At 36.8% G+C, this 24,984-nt stretch overlaps 1 protein-coding gene across 6 annotated transcripts in view; it reads right to left on the bottom strand.

Moving 5' to 3' along the window:
* Window positions 1-3,231: 3,231 nt before the first annotated feature.
* The window catches only part of WASF1 (WASP family member 1), an 86,666-nt gene continuing 64,913 nt past the window's right edge, over window positions 3,232-24,984 (bottom strand). For 5 of the 6 annotated variants that reach the window (XM_051854424.2, XM_051854423.2, XM_051854426.2 and 2 more), the window contains exons 2-9: window positions 22,370-22,530; window positions 15,590-15,724; window positions 11,204-11,357; window positions 10,117-10,234; window positions 8,436-8,608; window positions 6,801-6,980; window positions 5,082-5,710; window positions 3,232-4,089 (exon numbers count right to left, since the gene is read on the bottom strand). In XM_051854424.2, the coding sequence (XP_051710384.1) occupies window positions 3,932-4,089; window positions 5,082-5,710; window positions 6,801-6,980; window positions 8,436-8,608; window positions 10,117-10,234; window positions 11,204-11,357; window positions 15,590-15,724; window positions 22,370-22,502 (1,680 nt within the window). In that variant the 5' untranslated portion in view covers window positions 22,503-22,530 and the 3' untranslated portion in view covers window positions 3,232-3,931. The remainder of the gene's footprint in view (window positions 4,090-5,081; window positions 5,711-6,800; window positions 6,981-8,435; window positions 8,609-10,116; window positions 10,235-11,203; window positions 11,358-15,589; window positions 15,725-22,369; window positions 22,531-24,984) is intronic. The other variant, XM_051854427.2, reaches the window with a different exon arrangement.

The raw sequence follows: 24,984 nt of genomic DNA, 5'->3' as shown, positions 1-24,984 counted from the left end.
CCTTTTAAAAAAAAAGTGTCTGAAATGTTCATTCAAAGCTAGTATTCATTCTTCATTCTAAGCCTGGTTGTTAGGCTTGAAAAGCAATAGAGATTACTGATGCATTCTGGAGCCAAGTCATGAAGAACATAAATAAATTTGTTCTTAGAACAGCAATGAATAAAGGGAGGAAAAAAACGTATTCTTTGTAATACAAGGACCCATGCATTCCACTTAACTTCAGCAGGATGATTTTCATGAATTATAGGTATATTACTCAACTTAGAAATAACATAATTTGATATTCATTTCACTAATTCAACATAACAAAGCTACCTTTAAATCCTGATAGTGGATGATTAATATCTTGTATTGGTTTATTTGCATTTGCTTTTTGGTAAGTGGATATTACAGAGATAAAAAAATTCTAAAAGGAATTTCTTGAGCTATGTAGGAACTTTATTTTACGCTTGCTTCAGTTCAGGGAGGTGGTTTTACAAAAAGTCAGGGTCAAGTTAAATGTAATAGAATGAAAATGAAAAAATAAACAGCAGTGATATGTTTACTGAGGGCAAAGTTAAAGCAGCATTCTGAAATTAATTTATGATAATTCTCATGAAATTAAAGCATTTGAACAATTTTTCTATCTGTAATAAAAAATGACTTTAGAAATATTAATGACTTTTGTCTTTTTGCCAGAATAATCATTCCTACACTCATACTTCCTATTTATTAAAATATATTCACATGTAGTTTTGATAAAATTAGGACTAGATTTGTATCAACCATGTCACTACGATTAATGGGATGAGACATTTTAAACAGGAGCAGTGCCAAAGAAGAAATGATTCCAAGAGCCCTGGTGCCCTGGTGGACAGAATAAAACAGAGAATAGTTCTGAGCTTGTTTATAAAAACAACAACAACAAAAAAAAGAATACTGCAAGTTGCCTATTTAAGGTAACACCCCTGCTGTTTTGTGAGTAATCTGTTTGGGAAACTGTAGTAACTGTGATGTAAAACAGTACTGGTATCATTTGAGGAAAGCTTATAATAGAAGATTTAAGAGAAATTGAAAAGGAATTCAAATACCAGTTGTGCTAATCAGAAAAGACTTCATGCAAAGAGATGTGGAATGTTATTAAAGAAAGGGTAAGGCTTTCTAAAAGCATCGTGTAACTTTCACAACATAATACAAAGAATATTCTTATTCATCTTTTAATAAATATTTATAACATGAAAATGCTTTGGAAACAATCTCATTTGCCCAAATTGGATTTCAAGTTATAAAAAGCACTGGTGATAGCTTAAAATACCTCACAAATCTGAACCTTACAAATAGCCCTTAGGAAAAAACAAAACTCCCTTTCCTCTACAATAACTGCATTTCACCACAAACATACTGCAGGTGGATATTTCCCTCCTCTTCTATTGCCTTCCTTTAATGGGAAGAAGGAGAAGGAAAAGTGTGTCACAAAGGCCAAAGGGATTAAAAGCTTCAAGGAAGTAGAATAAACACAGAACAGGATTAAATAAAGAACTAAAAGCATTCACTGTTTTTGGTAACATGTACGTAAACAAGTGATCTCAATCTAAACAGTGAATCCAATTATTTCCCCAAGGTTTACAATTCATTTCTTTCTGACTATGATTCTGTATGCTGTTGAATAGTAAAATAATGGAATAAGAAAAAGACAGTCATTACCCAGTAACTTACTTTCTTCTTAGGGTATTTAAATTGACCACTGAATGATTTTTTCCAAATCTCTCTCAACAAATTTAAGCTGAGTATTCAGACTAAAAAGTTACTCTGATTTTAAAATGGATACTACATATCTGGCCTCTTCAGGCTGCTGGTACTTTATCTTCTAGGAATATTCTGAAAAACAAACAAAATATCTACTATAAACTTTTAGGATACATACTGTTGGGCTTTACTGAATAATATATCTACTTTTAGTACTGACAAATCTTTACCAATTTCCTTTTGTATTATCCTTAACTGCTCCATCTCTAGTACCTTTATGCTTTGGTTATATGGTCACATCAGGCTTTGATGATGGACAGCAGTAACATTTGTTGCCTTTTGACCATTAACACATTCAGGAAAACAGACTTTAAATTGTGCCATATTTTCTTGAGTCAAATTTTCTACTGCTTTTTGTAAGGTTGGAAAGGAACCTCAAACTGCTATCTAATAATTTCTTCTTTGAAGCTTGCTACCCGAAAGAGTATATCAAATCTTTTATTGATTAAAGCCATTAGTGAAAATGTTTTATGTTCCAAGTAAATTACCACAATTGAACCTGGCTAATTATTTCTATTCTATAAAAGTAACAGGTCATTAGTTATTTGCCTAAATAATCCCCAAATTATCAAATTATCAAGTGAACTTGTACATCAATTATGTATTGCCACAATATGCTGCATGAAATAATCCACCCTAAAACACCCTGATAAGACAAAAAGCATTTATTTTTACTCGTGAGTATGAGTCAGTGGGCTGAGGTTGGCCAGCAGGTGAGCTTGGGTGTGGCTGGTCTAGGATAGAGTCAGCTAGGATAGCTCTCCGTCAGGAGGTTTCTGATCTTTAGCAGGCTATTCTACTTATTCCCATGGCAGAGGCAGGATTCTGACAGAGCGAGAGTCAAAGCTTGCAAGGCTTCTTGAGACTGAGGCTAAGGACTGGCATAATGCCACCTGCCAGTTAACTGGCCAAAGTGGGATCTCTCAAGGATACCCATATTCAAGGGGGTGAGAAAAGAATCCACCCCTTGAGAAAAACGAGAAGTTACATTGTATAAGGGGTAAATACAGGCAAGGCTGAAGGTTGCAGTCACTATTAAGATCAACTCATCCACACTTCATTTACTCCTTGAAGTCATCTGATACTAATGGTGTTTCCTCTCCACACCTGAATCTGTGTAAACATTAAGAACTCATTTTACCACTGAAAAACATAATTTCAAGAATGTTGTTAAACTGAAGTCGCAGTGTGCTAAAAACTATTTTTGCAAGTTGACTTCATAATTTTTAAGACAATGAGGAGTTGAGAAATACAGATTTTGTGACCTTAGGAAAAAAATGACATAAAAGCTATTTTACATAGTAGACAATATGAGTTTGTACAATTAAGAGGAAATTATTTGACTGAAGTTTCTGTGTAAATTTTTATTTTTCAGCTATGTATTTGGAGCCTACTTATGGTTGATAACCATCAGAAAATAGTCTTATTCAAAGAGTAACATCCAGGAACCTTTAAAATGAACCATTTATTAAATCAGACTGTTATTCTTAACAGTTATGTAAGTTACACGTATGTTTAAGTCATAGTATTTCACATGAAAAAAATTTAAACTCCTATATGCAAGCAAAATCATACCACACAATATATAAGTGGGAAGGGGGTACTGCTAAACATTCAAATAAGGCAAGTATTTAAAAACAATAAAACAATAAAAAAATTCAAGCATTCCTTTAAGAATTCAACACTACAAGCTAGACATACTTTCTGAGTATATTCCTATAATCAAGGCAGTGTTTCTTCTTTTAAAACATCAGGAAATGGAATAAGGCTCATTAATAGATACAGCTGCCCTCAAGATTCCAATCTCAGCTGCTTTCTTTAAATTAAAATTCACAAAGTGCACAATTAAGATATATCAAAAAACTGAATCTGCTACTCTAACAACAACTGTACATGCTTAATACTTAGTGGTTTATTTGACCAAATTATGTCTTTTCAGGGAAACAAAAATAAGATAAGCCACTGTAAAACATTTAGTCTGAAATGGATGCTAATACTTCTTTTAGAAATAAAAAATTATGGGGAAAAGCATTATTTATTATAAGGAAAAGAAAGCAAAACACTAGAATGACCAAACATTTTCAAAGAACAAGCACCACAAAGGACATCTGCATTCAGTTTTGTAATATTTATCAATGTATTTTTCTTACTCCAGCCAATCTACTTCATCAAATTCTGAGTCATCTTCTGAATCGCTATACTCCACAGCAATACGGCGAGACAGGATGGTGGCAACATCATTTTCGATGCGTTCATGTTTAGCTTCCTGTTCACGCTGCTCTTCCACTTTGCGTAGCTGAATACCTGATATGATAAATCCAAACCAGTCATTATAAATCGCAATACTAAATACTAGATATTATTAATCTTTCTGGAAATGAAATCAACAGAAGAATAAAATGCTAGATTAAGAGAAAGTTTGAAAGAATCATGTTGAGAGAAACATGAAATCTTTCATTACATTATTCATCTGTGATATTAGTTGGTGGAACTTACCAGATATCCCAGTGGGTGCTTATAGTTTTTTTTATCCATTCTGGCCTACTGTATCTCCCTGCTTATCACTCCCTAAAATGTTAACCAAGTGATACATCTCTACTATCATTTCTACTATCAAATAAATATTGTTGAAAATATTAAGGTACTTCAATAATCTGTTGTAGTAAAAAACTTTGATATCTATGCATAGTTTTTTCATAATACGCATTTTTCATAAACTTTCTGAAGGCCCCTTCTCATTTTCTGTGGTTTTACTATCCCTGGTACTTGAGGGGAAGGCACTATTATTCATATGATACTCTTAGTGCCTGGCATATATCTAGTTGCTTAGAAGTCTTGCCTGAATAAATGAATGAATATGAGAAGTCTTCCTTTTGTAATTAAGGGAAGAATCTTAATCCTTTACAGCATTCTGGTAGAGGAAGTGTCATTAATATCCCAAATGAAACAGCTTTCACATTGAAGAAAATACCATTTCAAGGAGTTAATATACAGATTAAACAAAATATGAAGGGTTTTTAGTTAAATTTTCTATGATATTTGAGTTTTGATACTTTAAATTTTCTCATAAACTGAATAAGCAATTTAAAAATCCCTACTAAGTATAGAAATAAAATGATTTAATGTGAGTTTTTAAAAAATGATTTAAAACAAAAATTATTTATAGCTTAGGTTTATAAAAGAACAAAAACATATCACCACAAATTTTATGCATGAGGAATACATTATTGTCTTAAATACTTAGAAAGTTTCCAGTGCTACTATAGTAATGCTTTTCATGGCCCTGAGAAAATTACCTTTTCGTATTGCTTCCAGTAGTACACTCCTGGCGTCACTGATTACAGGTAGGGTTGATGGATGGCGCTTTGGCTCAGAAGCAGGTATAACTTGTGATGGAGGAGATGGAGGCATTAATGGAACATGGGGACCTGGGGCAGCAGATGGAGTTGGATGCAGCCCAGCGGGAGGATGAGCAAGAGCTGCAACTGTGACAGGTGAAGATGGTCGAATGCCAGGTGGAGGCAGAGGAGGTGGTGGTGGGGGTGGAGGCAGCCCCTGGACTTCACCTTGTGGGAGTGGATGCACTGGTACAGTCTCACATACGGGGGCAGCTCTAGCTACTGGAGGAGAGGGCTGTACTAGAGGAGGTGCGATTGGAGGAGGAGCTGGGTGAAGAACTCCGGGGGCAATCTGAAGAGGAGCTGGAGGTGGTGGTACTGCTGGAGCCTGTAAAGCAGTGGTTGGAGGTGGAGGCGGGGGAGGTACTGGAGGGGGTGGAGTTGAAGTCATTGAAGCTCTTAATGAAGAAGTTGACAAGGCAGATGGAAGAGGTGGTGGAGGAGGTGGGGGAGTGGGGCTCACAAACACAGGTGTTCTGCCTGTAGCTGGTGACTGAGGGCGATTTTCTATCAAACTTGTAGCCGAACTGAAATGATAGAGAGATCTTAGTAAGTTACTAAAACACAAAGGCTAAAGAGAAAACGTAATCACAAAAATATAAGTACCAGTAACTATACTGCAATAGATACTAACATGTTCCTGTAGAAATGTCAAATTCTTCAACAGTATTTAAAAAGAAATGAGTTGCATCAACTAGAAAATTAATGAGTTGGGCTTTGGTTTGTAATACTCTAAATGAGCTCATCCTCTCAGGCAACTTTCATATCCACACAGGCATCTTATGCTTACTTTGATAAAATGCTCAACTCTACGTTCTGATAAAAGTCTCTGAAATGACTCCACGTTTATCACACTGCATGATCTGTAGCAGTATTTGTGGCCAATACAATGCTGTATTTATAATAAAGCTATTAGCATTCATCATGTCATTACAGTTAAATCAATGATAGCTAATTAAAAACCACAAAAGGAAATTTATAGCCCTCTTTCTTCCTGAGGATGAAATATCAAACAAGTCGGTGACAGAGGGTTGTTTTAACTAAAAATTATAAGGCTGATCTCTATTTCTCTATTAAAATTTTTAAAATTTGGATAACTGACCAGATTGAAATTCAAAACAGCTTTCCTGAAAGATTATTATGGGCAACTGCCTATCTCTCTGAAGTTCTTAAAATGTTTTCCTTAACATTCATAACCACATCTTAGGTTTCCATTTCTTAGACATTTACCACATTCCCAACACTAATTTAAAACTTTAATACACTGCACATGATATGTTTAATAATAAAGCTACAATAAAAACATACTTTTATATAAAAGTAAATTCTTACTAGCTAAATTTTCTAAGAAGAATGTGTCAGCTCTAATTACAGGATGGCAAATTAAACCCAATAGGTCAAAGTGACCTACTCCCTGTTTCTGAAAATACAGTTTTATTGAAACACAGATACACTCATTTTTTAGTCTATACGTATGGACTGTATATACAACGATATCAGAATTGAGTACCTGTGAAGAAACGGTATGCCCAAAAGGCCTAAAATATTTCTTTTGTGGTCCTTTAAGGAGAAGGTAACCAGCTCCTACAATAAGTCATCATGCTTGTCCCAACATACCTGATGCAGGTGGGTATGGGTTTGGCATCTCCTGCTCCATGCATTGGCGGAGGCGGAGGTGGTTCATGTGGTCTAACTAAGACCCTTTCCTCAGCTCTAGTCAGAAGCTCACTCATCTGACTAAATGGCAGGGCAGAAAGTGAGTAAGATCCATCCATATGATCCACATATGTTTGAGGTCTAAAAGAAATACACAGTATCAGTGTACTTTTCTTAAACTATTGGAGAAAAAATTTTACATGAGTTATTTAAACATTTGAATGCCAATATCTTAAGTATTTTCAATAAATTTCTTTTTATTAGATTGATCCAAATTTTAAAATAAAGAATTTGCTCATAAAGCAACAGTATTTACCCACTAATTTTATTATGATGACTATCAGTTATTTTATTATCTTATAATAGCACACTAATTCAACTCATAAGGATGAAAAAGTATTAGCTACATAATTATAAACAAGAAGATAACTTTTAGCAAGTCATGTTCAAAGAAAATGCCTCAATTTCATGTTTTTCTCCAGAAGATGCCAGAAACGGCAAGGCAAAATATGAAACCAGTGGTTTTTCTACCACCAGGATATTTTGCTGTTCTTTTAAACTTAAATGACTTCCATAAGTCTTGTACCAGACATGAAGGTCTCACTAACACTGGTACCACAGAGATGCCCAGCCACACCGTTTTTGTCTTTCTGGTGTTTTCAAAAATGCTAGGTTACTTAGAAAATGGCTGAGTAATAAAACAAAAGTAACAAATCAGATTTAAGAAAATTTTAAATACCTCGAGCATGTGAAAGTTTATAAATATTCACTGAGTAGCATATTCTGGGGACATCTGGATTTATAAATGTGCAAAGAGCAAGTCAAAAATGACTACATTTATACTAGTGGGTCAGATAAACATCTTAATTGCTTAATAGAAACGTTTGTCTACTGATTATTGTATGTTTAAATTATGAATTATCTCAGTCTCTTTCAGTAATATAAATATTATCTCTCAGATATATATTTCTCCTAAAATAGGCCAAGATATTTAAGTCCTTTTTCATTGAAAAATAATACAACAATACACAAATAAATTTCTGTACAATCAGATACCAGTATACCATGTTTGCTATTATAGCACATTACTGAGATAGGGTCTCTGGCCACCGGGCAAGGAAAAGGACCTATTCTATACTTTGGCAACAATGATGAGTAATTTTGTTTAAAAGCCCTGATATATCTGAGGTAGAAGTTGTGGCATAGAAAGGAAGTTAGGGGACAGAAAAAGGAACAAAACAGAATAAATTTTCAACTTCTATTCCTTATAAATCAATTCAAAAAATTTTCCAGGCATAATTTCTCCCTTATGAAATTTTATCCTACTCTGCGTGAAATATTGAGGAGACTTCATATGAAAGCTAAAGCAATCCCAAAAATCATCTCCTCCAACCACTTTCTACAGTTGAAAAAACAAAGGTCCAGGTATGAAAATGACCTGCCCAAGGACTGTCTAAGGTCAGATTTAATAGGGTCAGAGTGGTTGGGGCTTTGAAATCACCTCTATAAAGGACCCATTACTTAGAAGTATAGACACTACAAATAAAGTCAATGTTTTATCATTAATTTTTAAAAAACAAACAAAAGAAAAGAAACCTTGTTTCAAAATGAGAGGCGGGGCCATTAGCAACTTCAATATGCTTATGTAAGAGATTAGCATCATCTTCAGCCAGCTCTGGACCCTGGGCCAGCTTCTGCCATTCTCTCCGCCTGTCATGAGGTGCTCTTGGCACTTTTTCTGGTTCATGAGGACGATCTAGATTTTTCTGCTATAACAGATGTATTGAAACAAAGCCAAATGCTGAAGTTCTAATTTTTAAAAAAGCAGTTACAACAATCAAAATATAATTCTAACATCAATACTGAAAAAGACAATGTCATCACAATATAATAACAATAATACACAGTTTACTTGCATATTCAAAGTCTTAGTTAGTCTGTTGTAATACCAGTTTCTCCCAATTTGTTAACCCCTAATTCAAACTGATGCACCAGATACAAAATAATATGCCAAGGTAATAAAATTTGAGATAAAAAAATTTTTCCAGTCCTTGCTCCCACATCTATTACTTTGAAATCTATTTCATGAATGGCATTATTTCTAACCCTGAAGATCATCAACTCCAATCACCGGTTCCTATGATGACAAAACCAGGGTCCATGTATGAGAATGACCTGCCCAAAGACAGATTTCAGTAGGCTCACAGTGGTCATGGCTTTTAAATCAACTCTATATTTAGAACAAGGTCAGTCAAACCATGAGAATTTACTATCTGGGAAGTGATCAATTAGCCAGCCAACACATTAGGAAAAGAAATCTAATTATCCAGTTAACCCATGGTAACTGAGTCAGTCACCAGAAAAGAGTCTTTAAACACCAGAACAAAAAGTGATTCGAGCTGGGGTAGAAAGCAGAGAGAGGTCTAGAGAAGATACAACAAATTCGAATACCCCAGAAGGGTCAAGCAGATATCATACATGAATGAAGCCAGTCAGGTGTAAGATAGAGCAGGCAGTGAACTAGATAGACATGTCCACCAAAGGCATTCCAGTCGAAAGATTTTAAAATCCCTCTGTCTGACAAACAAAACACTGCCGGCTTGCCAGTCACCAGTTTGCAAATGCTGGCTTCAATACAGGGGACAGCATCTAGCACAGAAGGTAACATAAAAGCATTACAGGAACTGGGGAAAGTACAGAGAACTCTGGGAGAAATATAGCTATGAGAAGAGAGACTCTGCCTTCTTCACGATTTTGCCTAAATCCAACCTCTCCCTCCTTTATTTTCAGTTATCGTTAACATGAAATAAAACAGATCCAGCTGAATTTATTAGAAAACAGAAAATGAAAACACAGCAGACAACATGAATTCAGGATGAATAAAATCTCCTCTCAAAAATATACAGAAAACATTTAGAATATGCTCTGCAGCAAGAAAATATCAGCTTACTGTACTTGACCAGTATGTGTACAGTACCCCTGTTTCTTCTTACCAGATGCCCTTCTCTTCCCTGTTCACTTAATTCCTGTTGATTCTTCAAGGTTCACTGTAAATTTTGTTGGAAGTATCTACCAGTGCCATCTGCCAGCTACATTGTGCTAAACAAATCCTCCATATATACCTCTGTTATCATACTTACCCAATGGTATAATAATCTAAATGCTCATTTGTTCACCATTAGACTACGATCTTACAAAGACCAGTATTTGATTATATAGCCCCAATAAAACAAATACACCAAAAATGACTGCAATTTTTTTGAATCTCTTATAATACCTTTTGCTTTCTCTTTTCCTTTCTCTTATCCTCTGTATCTTGCAACATTTTTTCTTTCCATAAATCAAAGAAATATGAAGGATTGGTATAAAACTTCAAACCTTCTTTACCATCATCTCTGAAACACAAAATGTCAATTAAAACACACAAAAGTAAGACACAGAGCAACAACCAGAATAGAAATAATTTTACTAAAATTTTTCTCTCATGTTAATAAAACATAGAATGAATTAAAATACTGCCAAAATAAATTAGAATATCATAGCACTAGAAAATTTCTCAGAGATCAGAATGGAAATTAACCAAATGCTTTTCAGAGTTGGTACTAATAATTTAAAATACAGTTGGGCAAATTTCATATCTAACTTCTGCATACCAAATTTTCTGAAATGCCTTTGGACATTAGAATAATTACAAATAGTTCTGCCAAAGGTAAAAAGTCTGAAAAGATAGTAACATCACTTGTAGTAGAAAAATTTTATAATTTTTGCCAGCACAAAATCTTACTAAATCCAAATGATAGCACTGAATAGTCATTCTGACAGTAAAACTTAGTCAATGACCTGCACTTTCACATAACTATTTGAATACCAGGATATGTTTTGTACATCTTCAATTATACATTTAATAAATCATGTAAAAGGATTCCAAAGAAAGGCTGAATTAGTTTAAATGGTATTTTTAAAAGACCTACTACCTATTATGTAAAACATTAATACAAATAGATCAAAAGCAGTCAGAACAAGCAAAAGCGTGGCATTTTAAACTCTTCATTTTTCCTTTGATTATAAATTAAATAAAAAGGGTAACAACTCTTTGATTCTTTACATTAACGTTAGTAAATTTGTTAGCGGCTTTTCTTAACAATACTTGTCAAAACAACTTCTCTGAATAGGTCTTATCTTTTGTATGCTAGAACCTTGGAAACTTATCTCATGAATAAAGCAAAGGTTTCCGAAAGTTAGTGGGGAGGGAGAACTCTCTGTGTTGGCCAGAGGCCTGATGAAATAAACAGTATTTGGGGATTTAGCATTTAAATCTGAAGTCTGAGATAAAAGCAGATGTTCTCATTTATTAACCTACTGACCTGTAAGGAGTGAGTATATTGAGAGGGGGAGGCTGCTCGCAAACATCGTACGTCTCCTGTAAGGGAATAGGCAAAGTCTTGCGGTCGAAGAGCTGCTGGTCTTGAATGGTAGAGCTTCGGAAAGCTTTTCTCATAGTTATATCTTGTAAAGACACTAAAACAAAAATGGAGAATTGATTTGATTTTACTAAAATGACAATATAAGGGCAAATTAATATACTATATTTGCTTAAAAGTCACTGGCTGAAGAGGTTGTGTGACCTTAGTAATTTATAAATCAGAAGCCATATTTTATATTTTAAATGCTCTATTGTGACATTTACCTTTATCATTCTGTGTCTAATTTTTACAATCAGATGGGTTTTAATTCAACCTTTGATTTCTAAGGCACAGAAGGTCTTATGACACATAAACTGTATGTACATTTCCCAACAAGTGTATCTTTTTTCTTCTCTCTATCAGCCATCCTTGGTCCCACCAACTTAAGATTCTTTTTCTTTTCATCTGTAACTTTTTTCTCCATTTTGGTTTATTTCTTCTTGTGAGCTCCCAACAATAACTCTGAAGAAATTACTTGGTTATCAGTGGCATTTTGGGCTAAACATTGTTGACTTCTATGTATATATACTAAAAATACTATACATGTACTGCCACAGTAAAACAAACTGTAAGGAAAACAATTTGAAGTACTGGGTGATCAGTTTTATTCTCCATCTTTTTTTTTTTTTTTTTTTTTTTTTTTTAATTTTTGACAGGCAGAGTGGACAGTGAGAGAGAGAGACAGAGAGAGAAAGGTCTTCCTTTGCTGTTGGTTCACCCTCCAATGGCCGCCGCTGCAGCCGGCGCACCGTGCTGATCCGAAGGCAGGAGCCAGGATCTTTAATCTATACTGTAATAATTTCTACTTAACTACAAGCTCTTAAAGACTGACTCTTGCACATCAGCACCACCAGTAGCTAGCACAGCCCCAGCATGTGTATGATGATTTGAGAATAACCTCATGGGGCTGGTGCTGTGGTGTGATGGGTCCACCACCTGCGATACCAGTATCATATGGATATATGGGCACAGTTCGAGACCTGGCTGCTCCATTTTTAAACCAGGTACCTACTAAGGTCCCTGAGATAGCAGCAGCAGATGGCCAAAGTGGGCTCCTGAACCCATGTGGGAGACCTGGAAAAACTCCAGTTCCTGGCTTTGGCCTGGCACAGCCCTGGCCATTGTGACCATTTGGGGAGTGAACTAGCAGATGGAAGTTCTCTCTCAGTCTCTCCTTCTCTGTAACTCTGCCTTTCAAATAAATTAAAATAAATCTAAAAATAACTTGATTTCTTTTTAATGTGTAGCATGTTAAAGTAAGAAATGTACCAGGGGCCGGCGCTGTGGTGCAGCAGGTTAATGCTGTGGCCTGTAAGTCCCAGCATCCCATATGGGCACCAGTTTGAGACCCAACTGCTCCACTTCTGATCCAGCTCTCTGCTGTGGTCTGGGAAAGCAGTAGAAGATGGCCCAAGTCCTTGGGCCCCTGCACCCACGTGGGAGACCCGGAAGAGGCTCCTGGTTCCTGGCTTTGGATTGGGGCAGCTCCGGCCGTTGCGGCCAATTGGGGAGTGAACCGGCAGAAAGAAGACCTCTCTCTCTGCCTCTCCTCTCTCTGTGTAACTCTGACTTTCAAATAAATAAATAAAGCTTAAAAAAAAAGAAATGTACCAAAATACTGCAATCTTAAGAGTGATTTCCTGATATTAAAAAAGTACATAATTTCTTTTCTATTTAAGGTGGGCCTTAAATCCTTTATACTATAGCAATGCCAGTACCGAACAATCATAACAATTCTTAAATTATTCTTCTCAATAAAATAGTATTTCTATCATTCTCCAAGTAAAATTCACTCAATATGAGTATTGGATCCACGGCACATGTGGAGCATTGAGACAGGCTCTGCAACGGACCCAACACAACTACACTTCCAGCAATTTCACTGCTAAAGGACTACATGACTGGTAGTCAAGTACACTTATAAACACCAGATTAAAATACAGAGAAGGGGCAAACTCATTTTCTCTACTGGCACTAAAAAGTGCTATGGAAGAAATCTAAAGACTAACTGTACTAGATGCTTTCACTAACTTTCACTTAATCTTCACAATTCAGTGAATCAGAATTATTATTCCATTTTTTAAATATAAAAAAACAAGGCTAAGAAACATACAACTGACCTACGGTAAAATGATTAATAAGCAGGAAAATCAGAACAGAAAACTCAGATCTGTCTGCCTTTGAGGTTAATCCCTTTGCCACAATATCACACAGTTCTCAGGCTCCTCTCAGAAATGGCCTGTGTTTTCTGTAATCAAAATGGATCAGTTCTTGCCAGTCCTCCATTCCACTGATTAATCCTAAGAATCTAAGCAAGGTGGAACCTAGAGTGTAATCTCCCCAACTTTCTTGATCAAGGATATAAAGGATGTGTAAAGTAACAAGTATGATGTGCTTTTTTATCTTCAACTCCTCTCATTTACCATTTGTTTTACTGTTTAACAGACCACAATGACAAACCCCTTCCATTTGCCACATTAACATCTGATACTATTTAAATGGTATTTATAACACAGTATGTTAGCACAACATAAACAACTGAATTAACACAACTGTACAAGTCTTTAAAACTTTTACATATATTCTAAATTATATTGCTGTTACTATCTAACTGTAATTTTTAAAATATTGATACTATATCCTACTATAGTATTGGATTCATAATGTTATTTTGTATGAATTCCAACTAAATTAAAAAATCTAGATTAAACAACTAGAAATCCTTTAGCAACCTCCCTCCAAAAATATATACTTAAGTAGTTCAGTCTTTAGATTCTGAATTTTTTCCTATTCTCCACAAAATTTTAAGGAATGTACCAGGGTACAAAAAAATTATGAAAAAGTAGAAGTAAAAGATGAGTTTATTTTAGTACAAAAAAAAAAAACCCTTTCAAATCTGTACATCATTTTTTAGAATATATTCTTTCAATGAACTTTTTGAAGATTTTGAGTATGTACAATTTTGAAACTATAGCAGTTGATTTGCTTTTTAATATATATACCTTAAGTTATTTACAGGTATCTATATTTTCACTTTTAAGTTTAATGGTAGTGCTAAGACATTTGTTAAAACTTAATGATATGAGACCAGAGCCTTGGCGTAGTGGATAAAGCTGCCACCTGTGGTGCTAGCATCCCATAAGGGTGCTGGTCTGAGTCCCAGCTGCTCCACTTTCGATCAGCTCCCTGCTAATGCACCCACGGAAAGCAGTGGAAGATGGCTCAAGTGCTTGGGCCCCTGCACCCACATGGGAGACCAGGAAGAAGTTCCTGGCTCCTGGCTTCGGATTGGTCGGATTGGTCCAGCTCTGATTGTTGCAACCATTTGGAGTGTGAACCAGCAGATGGAAGATTTCGCTCTCTCTAACTTTGCCCAGCGCTGAAAGTTTCTACCATTATTTTAGCTTGCAAGGTGGCATTTTTACCTGATATCTCTGATTCAATAACTTACAAGAAAAGGTTTATTTATTTGAAAGGCAAAGCAACAGAGAGGGAAAGACTGAAAGAAAGTGATCTTTCACCCACTGGTTCACTCCAGAAATGGTCCAAGAACCAGGAGTGGGCCAGGCCAAAGCCAGGAGCCAGAAACTCCATCCAGGTCTCCCATGTGAGTGACAGGGGCCCAAGGACGTTGGACCATCTTTGGCTGCTTTCCCAGACACATTAGCAGGGAGCTGGATGAGGAACAGATCAGCCAGGACTTAAGCTGCACTATGATATGGGATGTCAGTGTTGTGAGAAGCAGGTTAACCTCTGCACCCAGCACCAGCCCTCATTTATTATCTGTTCCACATACTGCCTAGTTTTGAAATGTTCATTTAAAGTGGGAAGTAACATACAATTAAATAATTAGACCAGACAGAAATATGCACACACAAAAGTGTGTTAAATAGAGTTATATTCTTACAGAATTGAACCTAAGGCTTTCAGATAGTTTTTAAATATTTTTTGTTTCTGAGATAAAGGAATACAAATAAATTATAAAGGAGAAAAAAAAGATAATCAAGGAAAATCTGTGATTAAAATGTCCTCTTTACATCAAAATCAAAAGTTTAAGAGTTAATCAGTGGACAAAAAAAGAGATGAAAAAATAGAAAAGAAAAGCCACATGAGTTATGCTGATGGCATTTACAGATAATTCACTGATTTATTACAACACATACATCACAAGTCATGAGTGAAAAGATTTGTAACAAATTTATGTGTAATACTGTTCTTAAATTTATTGCTTACTTCATGCAACTTAAAACATAAATGTGGAAGAAAATATAATACAAATAAACTTACATTCTTCTTCTTTAGGATCAAGTTGTGTAACACTAACAGATAAACGGTCCACACGTTCTTGTAATGAGTTAACTCTGAAGGAAAAACTATGTGCTTCATTGAACAATTCTCCAAATATATCTTCAGCATACTTACCTAAGCAAAAATAAAACATACAACATAAAATCTGATGTGATCATGATCAGAGACAAATATGGAACAATTTAACAATTAAAAGCACTGTCCTGTTGAATTCGGCATTTATTTGTAACTATTTTAATCTTTAAACCCTAGCATGGACAAAGTCACCTAGCATGGACAGAAAGGGGGAAAAAAACCCACAAACCCTGGGGAACTGGGTTTTTCAATCTTGCTCTCACTTCCCGTCAGATTACTTGTATCTAAAATGGAAACACTTTGTCTTATCCATAACTATCCATCTGATCAAAGTCAGAGAAGATTGTAAAGTAAATAAAAGTATATACAAATACATACTTCTTAATGCAAAAATCAACATTTCCACATGCGCTCCATACTAGAATTATATTTCAGGACATAAGGTAAAATGCAAGATTTTTCATAGAGCTAGTAGATGACTTTAGAATGCCCAAGTACACATTCAGATAATTTTATCCTCTCTTGCTATAATTTCTAAAATAACAAAGTTATCATAAATCCAAAACCACTGTATTTCTCTAGTCATGTAAATGCCTCTTGCTGAAAAGAGTTATAAGTAACAGGAAGATGGTCCCTGTCACTGATGAATTTTGAACAGAGGGAGAAACAGACATTCAAACAAATATGATAAGCAATTTAATAAATAGGTACAAATTGTTACTCCATGAAACTGTGGTATCAATTTCTTCATTTGAAAAACAGAAGAAAAATATTTATCTCAACAAGAAGATAACAAGCAAAGGAAACAAAGGCCAAGGGCCTGGTAGTATACATGATACATAGTGGGTAGGTGCCCGCCAGGCAGCTCCTCCTGGTAACATGTGGCAAGAGCCGGGCACAGAGATGGAAGCACCTGACTGCAGTGTGAGATGGTGCTGGAGACACAATACTGCTCTGGCAGGGGAGAGAAGCATCCCAAATGGAGGAAAAGGCAACTATAAAGTTATTCATTTATTCAGCAAATATTAGGCAGAGATGGAATAAACAATTTCATCCCTTAAAGGGCTTATTAACGCAGGGAACCTGAACTCAGTCTATAAACCTGAAATTATTAGCAGATTTAAAGCATTTTCATTTTTCTGGAGATCAGGTTCACATGTGTTTACGATTTTTAGAAGAATCTATGACATCTCCCCTGATGCCAAGTTTAAATGGCAAAATACTTTAGTGGGTAGCGTTAAGATTGCATTACTTGCCGGCGCCGCGGCTCACTAGACTAATCCTCCGCCTAGCGGCACCGGCACACCGGGTTCTAGTCCCGGTCGAGGCGCCGGATTCTGTCCCGGTTGCCCCTCTTCCAGGCCAGCTCTCTGCTGTGGCCAGGGAGTGCAGTGGAGGATGGCCCAAGTCCTTGGGCCCTGCACCCCATGGGAGACCAGGAGAAGTACCTGGCTCCTGCCATCGGATCAGCACGGTGCGCTGGCTGCAGCGCGCTGGCCGCGGCGGCCATTGGAGGGTGAACCAAAGGCAAAGACCTTTCTCTCTGTCTCTCTCTCTCACTGTCCACTCTGCCTGTCAAAAAAAAAAAAAAAGGCATTACTTTGCTTTTCATTTCCCTTTTTACTTTCCAAATCTAACCCCTTTTCTCCCCGAGATAAGAATGAAGTTTTGCAATGTGAAACTGTGCATGTAACTAAATTTCAACTATTCTTACATTTATTATACCATTTCTATGATCAAGAACCTACAATGTCACCTTATTACCTAAGAGGCTAAATCTAAATCTTCTCAACTAACATGTCCTCTGCAATCAGGCTTCACCACACTTATCCAATATCATCCATCTCTCTCTCTCTCTCTTTTTAAATTTATTTGACAGAGTTAGACAGTGAGAGACAGAGAGAAAGGTCTTACTTCCATTGGTTCACCCCCCAAATGGCTGCCATGGTTGGAGCTACGCCAATTCGAAGCCAGGAGCCAGGTGCTTCCCCCAGGTCTCCCATGTGGGCGCAGGAGCCCAAGCACTTGGGCCATCCTCCACTGCCTTCCTGGGCCACAGCAGAGAGCTGGACCGGAAGAGGAGCAACCAGGACTAGAACCAATGCCCATATGGGATGCCGGCGCCGCAGGTGGAGGATTAACCAAGTGAGCCACGGTGCCGGCCCCTATCATCAGTCTCTTTAATCTTCCTTGCATATACATATTGATTTTTGCTTCTACTCATCTACATAGTTCTTCATGCATGCTGAAATGCCTTTCTGGGGGCCAGGTAACACCGCTGCATATAATGACAGCATCCCATATGGGTGCCAGTGAGTCCCAGCTCCTCCACTTCCGCTCCTGACTTCTGCCTGTCCCAGCCCTGGCCCATGTGGCTATTTGGGGAGTAAACCAGCAGATAGAAGATCAATCTTTCCCTCTCTCTGCAACTCTCTGCCTTTCAAATAAGTAATTTTTTAAATGCTTTACTCCCCCATTCTTCTCCATTTTTTAGATTGTTTTGTTCTTTTAAGGCCTAATTCAATTCATATTTCATTTCCCAAGCCTCCTTTAGGGATTTTACCTTATGATTCATCTTTATCAGTTCCCGTAATCTAGAAGTCATTATCTTATTTTTAAATTAATTCATTTGAAAGGCAGAGTGAGAGAGGATCTTCTATCTGTGGTTCAACACTCAAATGACTGCAAATACCAGGTCTCGGCCAGACCAAAGCAAGAAGCCAAGAACACATCAGTGGAGAGGTCTGAGCACTTGGGCCATCTTCCACTGCCTTCCCAGTCACATTAATAGGAAGCTAGATCAGAAGCAGCGTAGCCAGTATTCAAACTGGCACTCCAACATCTGAGTAACCCACTGTGCCACAATGCCAGCACTAAAACTCATTAGTTTAATTGTGTACCTGCTTACACTATAAAGAATGTTTTCTGAATTCATATTTGAGATTCTTCAACTAAATACAATCTGCTCTGTGGGCACAACCCCTGTAGCTTTATCACAAAACAAAATATTCAATGTTATCTATCCATTATCTTTCCAATTTGTCTTATCAATCCGGTCTGTCCTCTATCCCTTTTATCTAGTATCAATCCATCAAGTTATCAATGTTTGAGTACAGTAAGTAGGTTCTATTAGCTCATCTTGGCAGCATGAACTGCCTGTATTAAACACGAGAAAAGTCCTGGCAGATGTTATCCCTTAGGCAATCAGAGTCTCAATGTTAAGACCAAAGCCAAGAGGTTCATCTGGGTGTCCCAAGTGGGTGGCATCTTCCACTGCTTTCCCAGGCCATTATCAGAGAGCTGGATAAGAAGTGGAGCAGACAGGACTTGAACCAGCATCCATAGGGGACATCGATGTGGCAAGGGGGCAGCTGTACCGGCTAGGTCACAACACTGGCACCAATATGGGTATCTTAAACGCTGGACTAAATATACACTAAATATACCCCCCCCACACACACACACAGCTTCTTACACGGACTACAAAATTAAACAGAATTTAACCTTTTCTTACCATGAATTAATTAAGTAGATTATTGCCTTATGCAAGAAAATAGCCTAGAAGCATGTAAGAATATTTGCTTTTAAATTAAATGGCCTCTCTAGTCCTTACATTGCTTCTTCCCTTAGACTCTTTCCTTTGCTCTAACCGGGCTCTTTTGGTAGGCCTTAGTGATGTCTCTTTGTGTTATCTCCCTTACACCTCCTCTTTTAATCCTCTCAGGCATAAATGTTTGGGAATCTTATCAAACCTGAACTGCCAGAGTTAACGTAAATAGGCTCTGAGAAAGGAATCAATTGGATATTTTTGTGCATAGTCTTTAGCACATGGCCTTACTTATTCTGGCTATCTAGAGGCATTTTAAATTTCATTCCTGGTTCTCAACTATGTCAAGTGGAAAAGCTGCCAAAAGATAATTTCAGGGAAGTGAACTGACTCATACACCTTGCTACAATATTTCCTGAGTCTTCTCTTTGTTCTTAAATTTCTGCAAACTGCTTAGAAAAATGCCTATATGGTCTCTGATTTCAAATATGTAGTACCTAAAAATCTAATTTAGTTCTATTTTACAATATATTTAAATTTTTAGAGTTTGGCTACTATTTAACCACATGCTTGTTGACAGATGTTGCTTATATGAACAATATCTGATTTGAAGTATAAATTTTCATCTTTAGGTTATGAAGAAATGGGTTAGTGCTGCCAATCAGCACACTTAATTATATTTGAGTTCTATATTCTATACTGGGTATGTACCTAAAACAAGATACTTGTACTGTATTAGATTCAATATTTACTTTTTGTGTGTTAGAAATGTTTTATCCAATGATGCAATGTCACTTCTGTGCTCTTTGTGTATTTTAATATCAACATGCTGATGTACATGCAAAGCATAAATTTCGTATAAAATCATGTTACATTAGATTCAATCAGTGCCAGATCACAATATGTTTAATCCTATGTCAATACAGTATCTGGGAATTCTAAAGACTCTTTTTTTCCACTAATCTCAAAAGTACAATAGATTTTGGCTTTCCTAAGGAAGAAAAAGTAAATAATGTAATGTTAATAATGAACTGCTAATAAGTTGCATGAAAAAAAAAAGGAATATACTTAAATTCAAATAGTAGCCTGTTATTTATTCTTCCAGCTATTTTTTAAAATGATTTTTATTTACTTATTTGAGAGGTAGAGTTATAGACAGTGAGAGGGAGAGACAGAGAGAAAGGTATTTTTTCCGTTGGTTCACTCTCCAAATTGCTGCAAACGGCTGCAATGGCCGGAATTGCACCTATGCAAAGCCAGGAGCCAGGTGTTTCTTCCTGGTCTCCCATGCGGGTGCAGGGGCCCAAGCACTTGGGCCATCTTCCACTGTTTTCCCAGGCCACAGTGGAGAGTTGGATTGGAAGAAGAGCGGCAGGGACTAGAACCAGAGCCCATATGGGATGTTGGCGCTTCAGGCCAGGGCAGATGTCCTAAAAATCACTCTGGCCTCAGAATCAGCCCTTAAGGCATTTGGATCTGGCTGAAGAGCCCATGAGAGTATTTTAGGCATGGAAAGCCAAGACACTCTGGCAAAACAACAACAACAACAACAACAACAACAACAACAAACAAAAAACCTAAATGAAAGATCTCCACGAGTGAGATCCCAGTGGAGAGAACAGGCCATCAAAGAAGGAGGTACTTTTCTCTGAAGGGAGGAGAGAACTTCCACTTTGACTATGATCTTGTCTAAATAAGATCAGAGTTGGCGAATTCAAAGGCTTCCATAGCCTTTGAGACTCATGACAAGAGCCTAGGGAGATTACTGACGCCATAAACAAGAGTGTCAATTTGTTAAGTCAACACCAGGAGTCACTGTGCACTTACTCCTCATGTGGGATCTCTGTCCTTAATGTGTTGTTCAATGTGAATTAATGCTATAACTAGTACTCAAACAGTATTTTACACTTTATGTTTCTGTGTGGATGCAAACTGTTGAAATCTTTATTTAATATATACTAAATTGATCTGTAAAAAAAAAATGTCAGGGAAAAACACTGCATCTGTACTGAACACAAATAAGTTTTGTTTCCCCTTGTCATCACTGACTAAATAACATAGTAAAATAATTATTTACAGAATATTTACATTGTACATGGTATACATAATCTAGAGATGATTTAAGGTTTATGAGAGGATGTATGCGGATTATATGCAAATGCTACATTGTAATAAAAGACTTGAGCATCTGAGGATTATGGTATCTGTGGGGTCCTAGAACCAGTCCCCTGATGATACAAAAGAATGCCTGTACTCAACTACAAAAAGGAAAGACAAAAGTTAAAAAAGAGAAGAGGTAAGCCTGCCTATCAGGAGAATCTATGTGGGTAGATATGGCTGATTAAGGACAACTTGGAGGATATAGCTAGGCCAAGAACACTTTTTTTTATATTTAAAATGAAATTGAGGTATCTTATTAAAAAGTTAATCCTTCAGTTCAATAGATATGCTGAATTTACTTAAAAATTTCTTAATATTAAATTTAGAATATGAGAAATAATTTGTTTATTCCTTAACCAAATAGTTCAGTTCTATAATTTCATAATGAGAACATACTGCTTCTCCCCTAGTTATCCAGTCCATTTGCTTTTATTTTTGTTTTGTTCCGACAGAGGTCAAGTTCATTTGCTGTTTTCATATCATATGCAAATCATATTCTAATATCCTACCCCTCAGAAAACTCCTCTGACAAGCCTAATCCTCTAACTAGTGATGATCTTCCACTCAAGATCTTTTGATAATATAAAAATATTTTTCCTAAGCTAATAAGAGATGAACCAGTGTCCTAAAACAGAAGTAGCTGAAGCATCTAAAACAGTGAACAGAAATAACAACCAAGCAAAAGAACAACTCTGATACAACCTTTCATAGATTTTCAAAACAATCTTAATAATTTTCATCTACCATGTGATTCTGTTCCTAAAATTTCTGTCCTTATTTCTTGCCTAAAAGGAATCTATAAGAAATGATTTTAAAATTCATTAATTTTAGTTAAAATGCCAATATATTTCAGGACAGTTTTGTATTTATCTCACCAAATATCTCTCCAGAATAAGTTACAAGCACATCTTCTTAAACACATTAAAACAGGACATTTTGGCTTGCAAGTAGTTTTTTAATTATATAAAAATACTTACTTAGACTACTTAGTTGTCTAATTATATTTGCCAAGGAAATATTGGTTACACATTCCAGTTCATTCTTAATGCCTCTAGGCAGTGCTGTGTGGCACAAGTGCCTAGGATCGATGTTTCTTTTCACTAGAGGCATCTTGAGATCAACCTCTGTACCAGTTCACCTGTATGAAATAAAAAAATGAATTAACGTTACTCAATTTCAACCAGTATACACACACACACGCAAACTTACCTTCAATGTTAGTTGCTACATGGTGAATTCACAACTCTCACTATTATTATTCTAAAACTATTGTAATTTACTGTATCTAGGGGCTGGTTGTATTCTAGGAAGGGTGGGAGGTCCTCTCTAAGGAGGCCCCTATGGGGACTAAAGAAGCTGGGAGGGTAGTATCATACTTAAATTTCTCTCCAAAACCTACCAAATCTTAACAACTGATCAAAAAGTTTAACCTTCTTTAAATTACAGGCTGTCCTTACTTTAATTCTTCTGATATACACAGATGTCAGCTATCAGAATTTAGTTAAATAATGTTAGTCCTCCAACAACATGGCTAAATTTCACTTACCACATATATAACTACATAAATACAAGCTTCAAAGTTAGCACTCTAGGCCACAAATCACTATGTTAGTAAGAGATGCACATTATAACATCAGTGACCAATCACTTTTTTTCATAGTCCCCTAGTGACTAGTCATGTTCACCTCTTATTCAATTAACTTACAGATAGCAAAGCTTGTAGGTGTGTTGTCTGCTTGCCTCCCAGTGCTAAACCCACAAGAAATTTTACAAAATGGGTAGTTGAAAGAGGGAATCAACCAACAAATCCAACACAAGTGGATTAATAGAAAACAGCTGACTGGGGGAATTTCGTCACTGCCACTGTTTGAGAGATCCCAGATATGTAACCAATCTACTAAATAAATGCCTCAAAGTTTACTTTCAACTTTCATTTATTTGAAAGGCAGAGAAATGGGGGGGGGGGGGTGGAGATTATGAATGAATATGAATCTTTCATCCACTGCTTCACTTCTCAAATTCCAGCCAACAGCTGGGGCTGGACTAGGCCAAAGCCGGGAATCAGGAACTCCATCCAGTCTCTCTTGTGAATGCTAGGGGCCCAAGTACATGAGCCACAACCCACAGGCTCCCAGGAGGCACATAACCACAGGCTCCCAGGATGCATATTAGCAGCAAACTAGACTGGAAGCCAAGGCAAGATTCAATTCCAAGTACTCTACTGTAAGATGCAGGTATCCTACAATACCACCACCACCACTCCAAAACAGATGTTTAATTATTAATTTCTCTGTAAATTTTAACCCAAACCAGCAGTTTTTTTTTTTCAGAAAAAAATTTTAAAACTTATTTCTTTTAAAATTAAATGTTTATTTATATTGATTTGAAAGGCAGGGAGACAAAGAGAGAAAGAGACCGAGACCTCCCATTTATTAGTTCAGTCCCCAAATGCCTGCAGTAGACAGGGCTATGCCAGGCCAGCACAAGGAGCCTGCAGCACATTCTGGGTCTCCTATGGCTAGGAGGGACCCAAGTACTTGAGCCATCACTTGCTGCTTCCCAGGGTGCACATTAGCAGGAAGCTGAAATTGGAAGCAAGACTCAATCCTAAGCATTCCAAAGGGGATCCCAAGCAGCATCTTAACCATGGCACCAAACACCAGCATTGTTTTGAAAAAAATTTTTAGAGCATGTGACAATTGTTTATTTTCCTATTAAGACTGTTTTGCATGGTTTCAACTTGGCTGGTCATTTTTACAGTTCTGCAGTACCATGTAAAGAGGACTAAATACTTGTACTTACCTCCTGGTAAACTACAGTTACTAAAGGAAATAACTGCATTAAAATGTTACTCCCCCCTTTTTTTAAAAAAAAAAAAATTAATTTAATTTACTTGAAGGCAGAGTTAGAGAAGTCTTCCATTTGCTGGTTCACTCCCCACATAGCACCAATAGCTGGGGCTGGGCCAGAGCCAGGCCAAAGCCAAGAGCCAGGAGCTTCTTTCAGGTCTCCCATATGAGTGCAGGGGCTCAAGGACTTGCGACATCTTCCTCTTCCTTCCCAGGAATATTAGCAAGGAGCTAGATTGTAAGTAGAGCAACTGGGACTTGAACCCACACCCATATGGGATGCCGGTGCTATAGGGGGCGACTTAACCCACTATACCACAATGCCAGTCCCAAAATGTTACTTAACATCTTTCTGAAGACAAACATTACATGAAAATCTTTTCTCTAACACATCTGTTCAGCATTTTGTCTACACTAACCTTTTAAAAAATGTGCAATATGAAACAGAGGCAAAAATACAAAACTGCAGCTTGATGATTTGAAACAGTCAACCCCACAGAAAAAATGCCTGGACCTCAGAACTCTTCCACTTTGATCCATAATGTTCTTGCTCACTTCCCTCTCAAAGGTAATCTTCATGCTTCATTAACAAATATTTATTTAATTCAAGAGGCAGGAAACAAAGGGAGACAGACAGAACTATCATCTGCGGGTTCACTGAAATGCCTTGCAACAGCTGAGGCTGGGCTAGTCTAAAGCCAGGAGCTAGGAACTCAATCCAAGACTCCCACATGGGTGGCAGG

This window comes from Oryctolagus cuniculus, chromosome 5 (assembly GCF_964237555.1).
Source record: "Oryctolagus cuniculus chromosome 5, mOryCun1.1, whole genome shotgun sequence".
Lineage (NCBI taxonomy): Eukaryota > Metazoa > Chordata > Mammalia > Lagomorpha > Leporidae > Oryctolagus > Oryctolagus cuniculus.
This window is presented reverse-complemented; position numbering and strand designations above follow the sequence as displayed.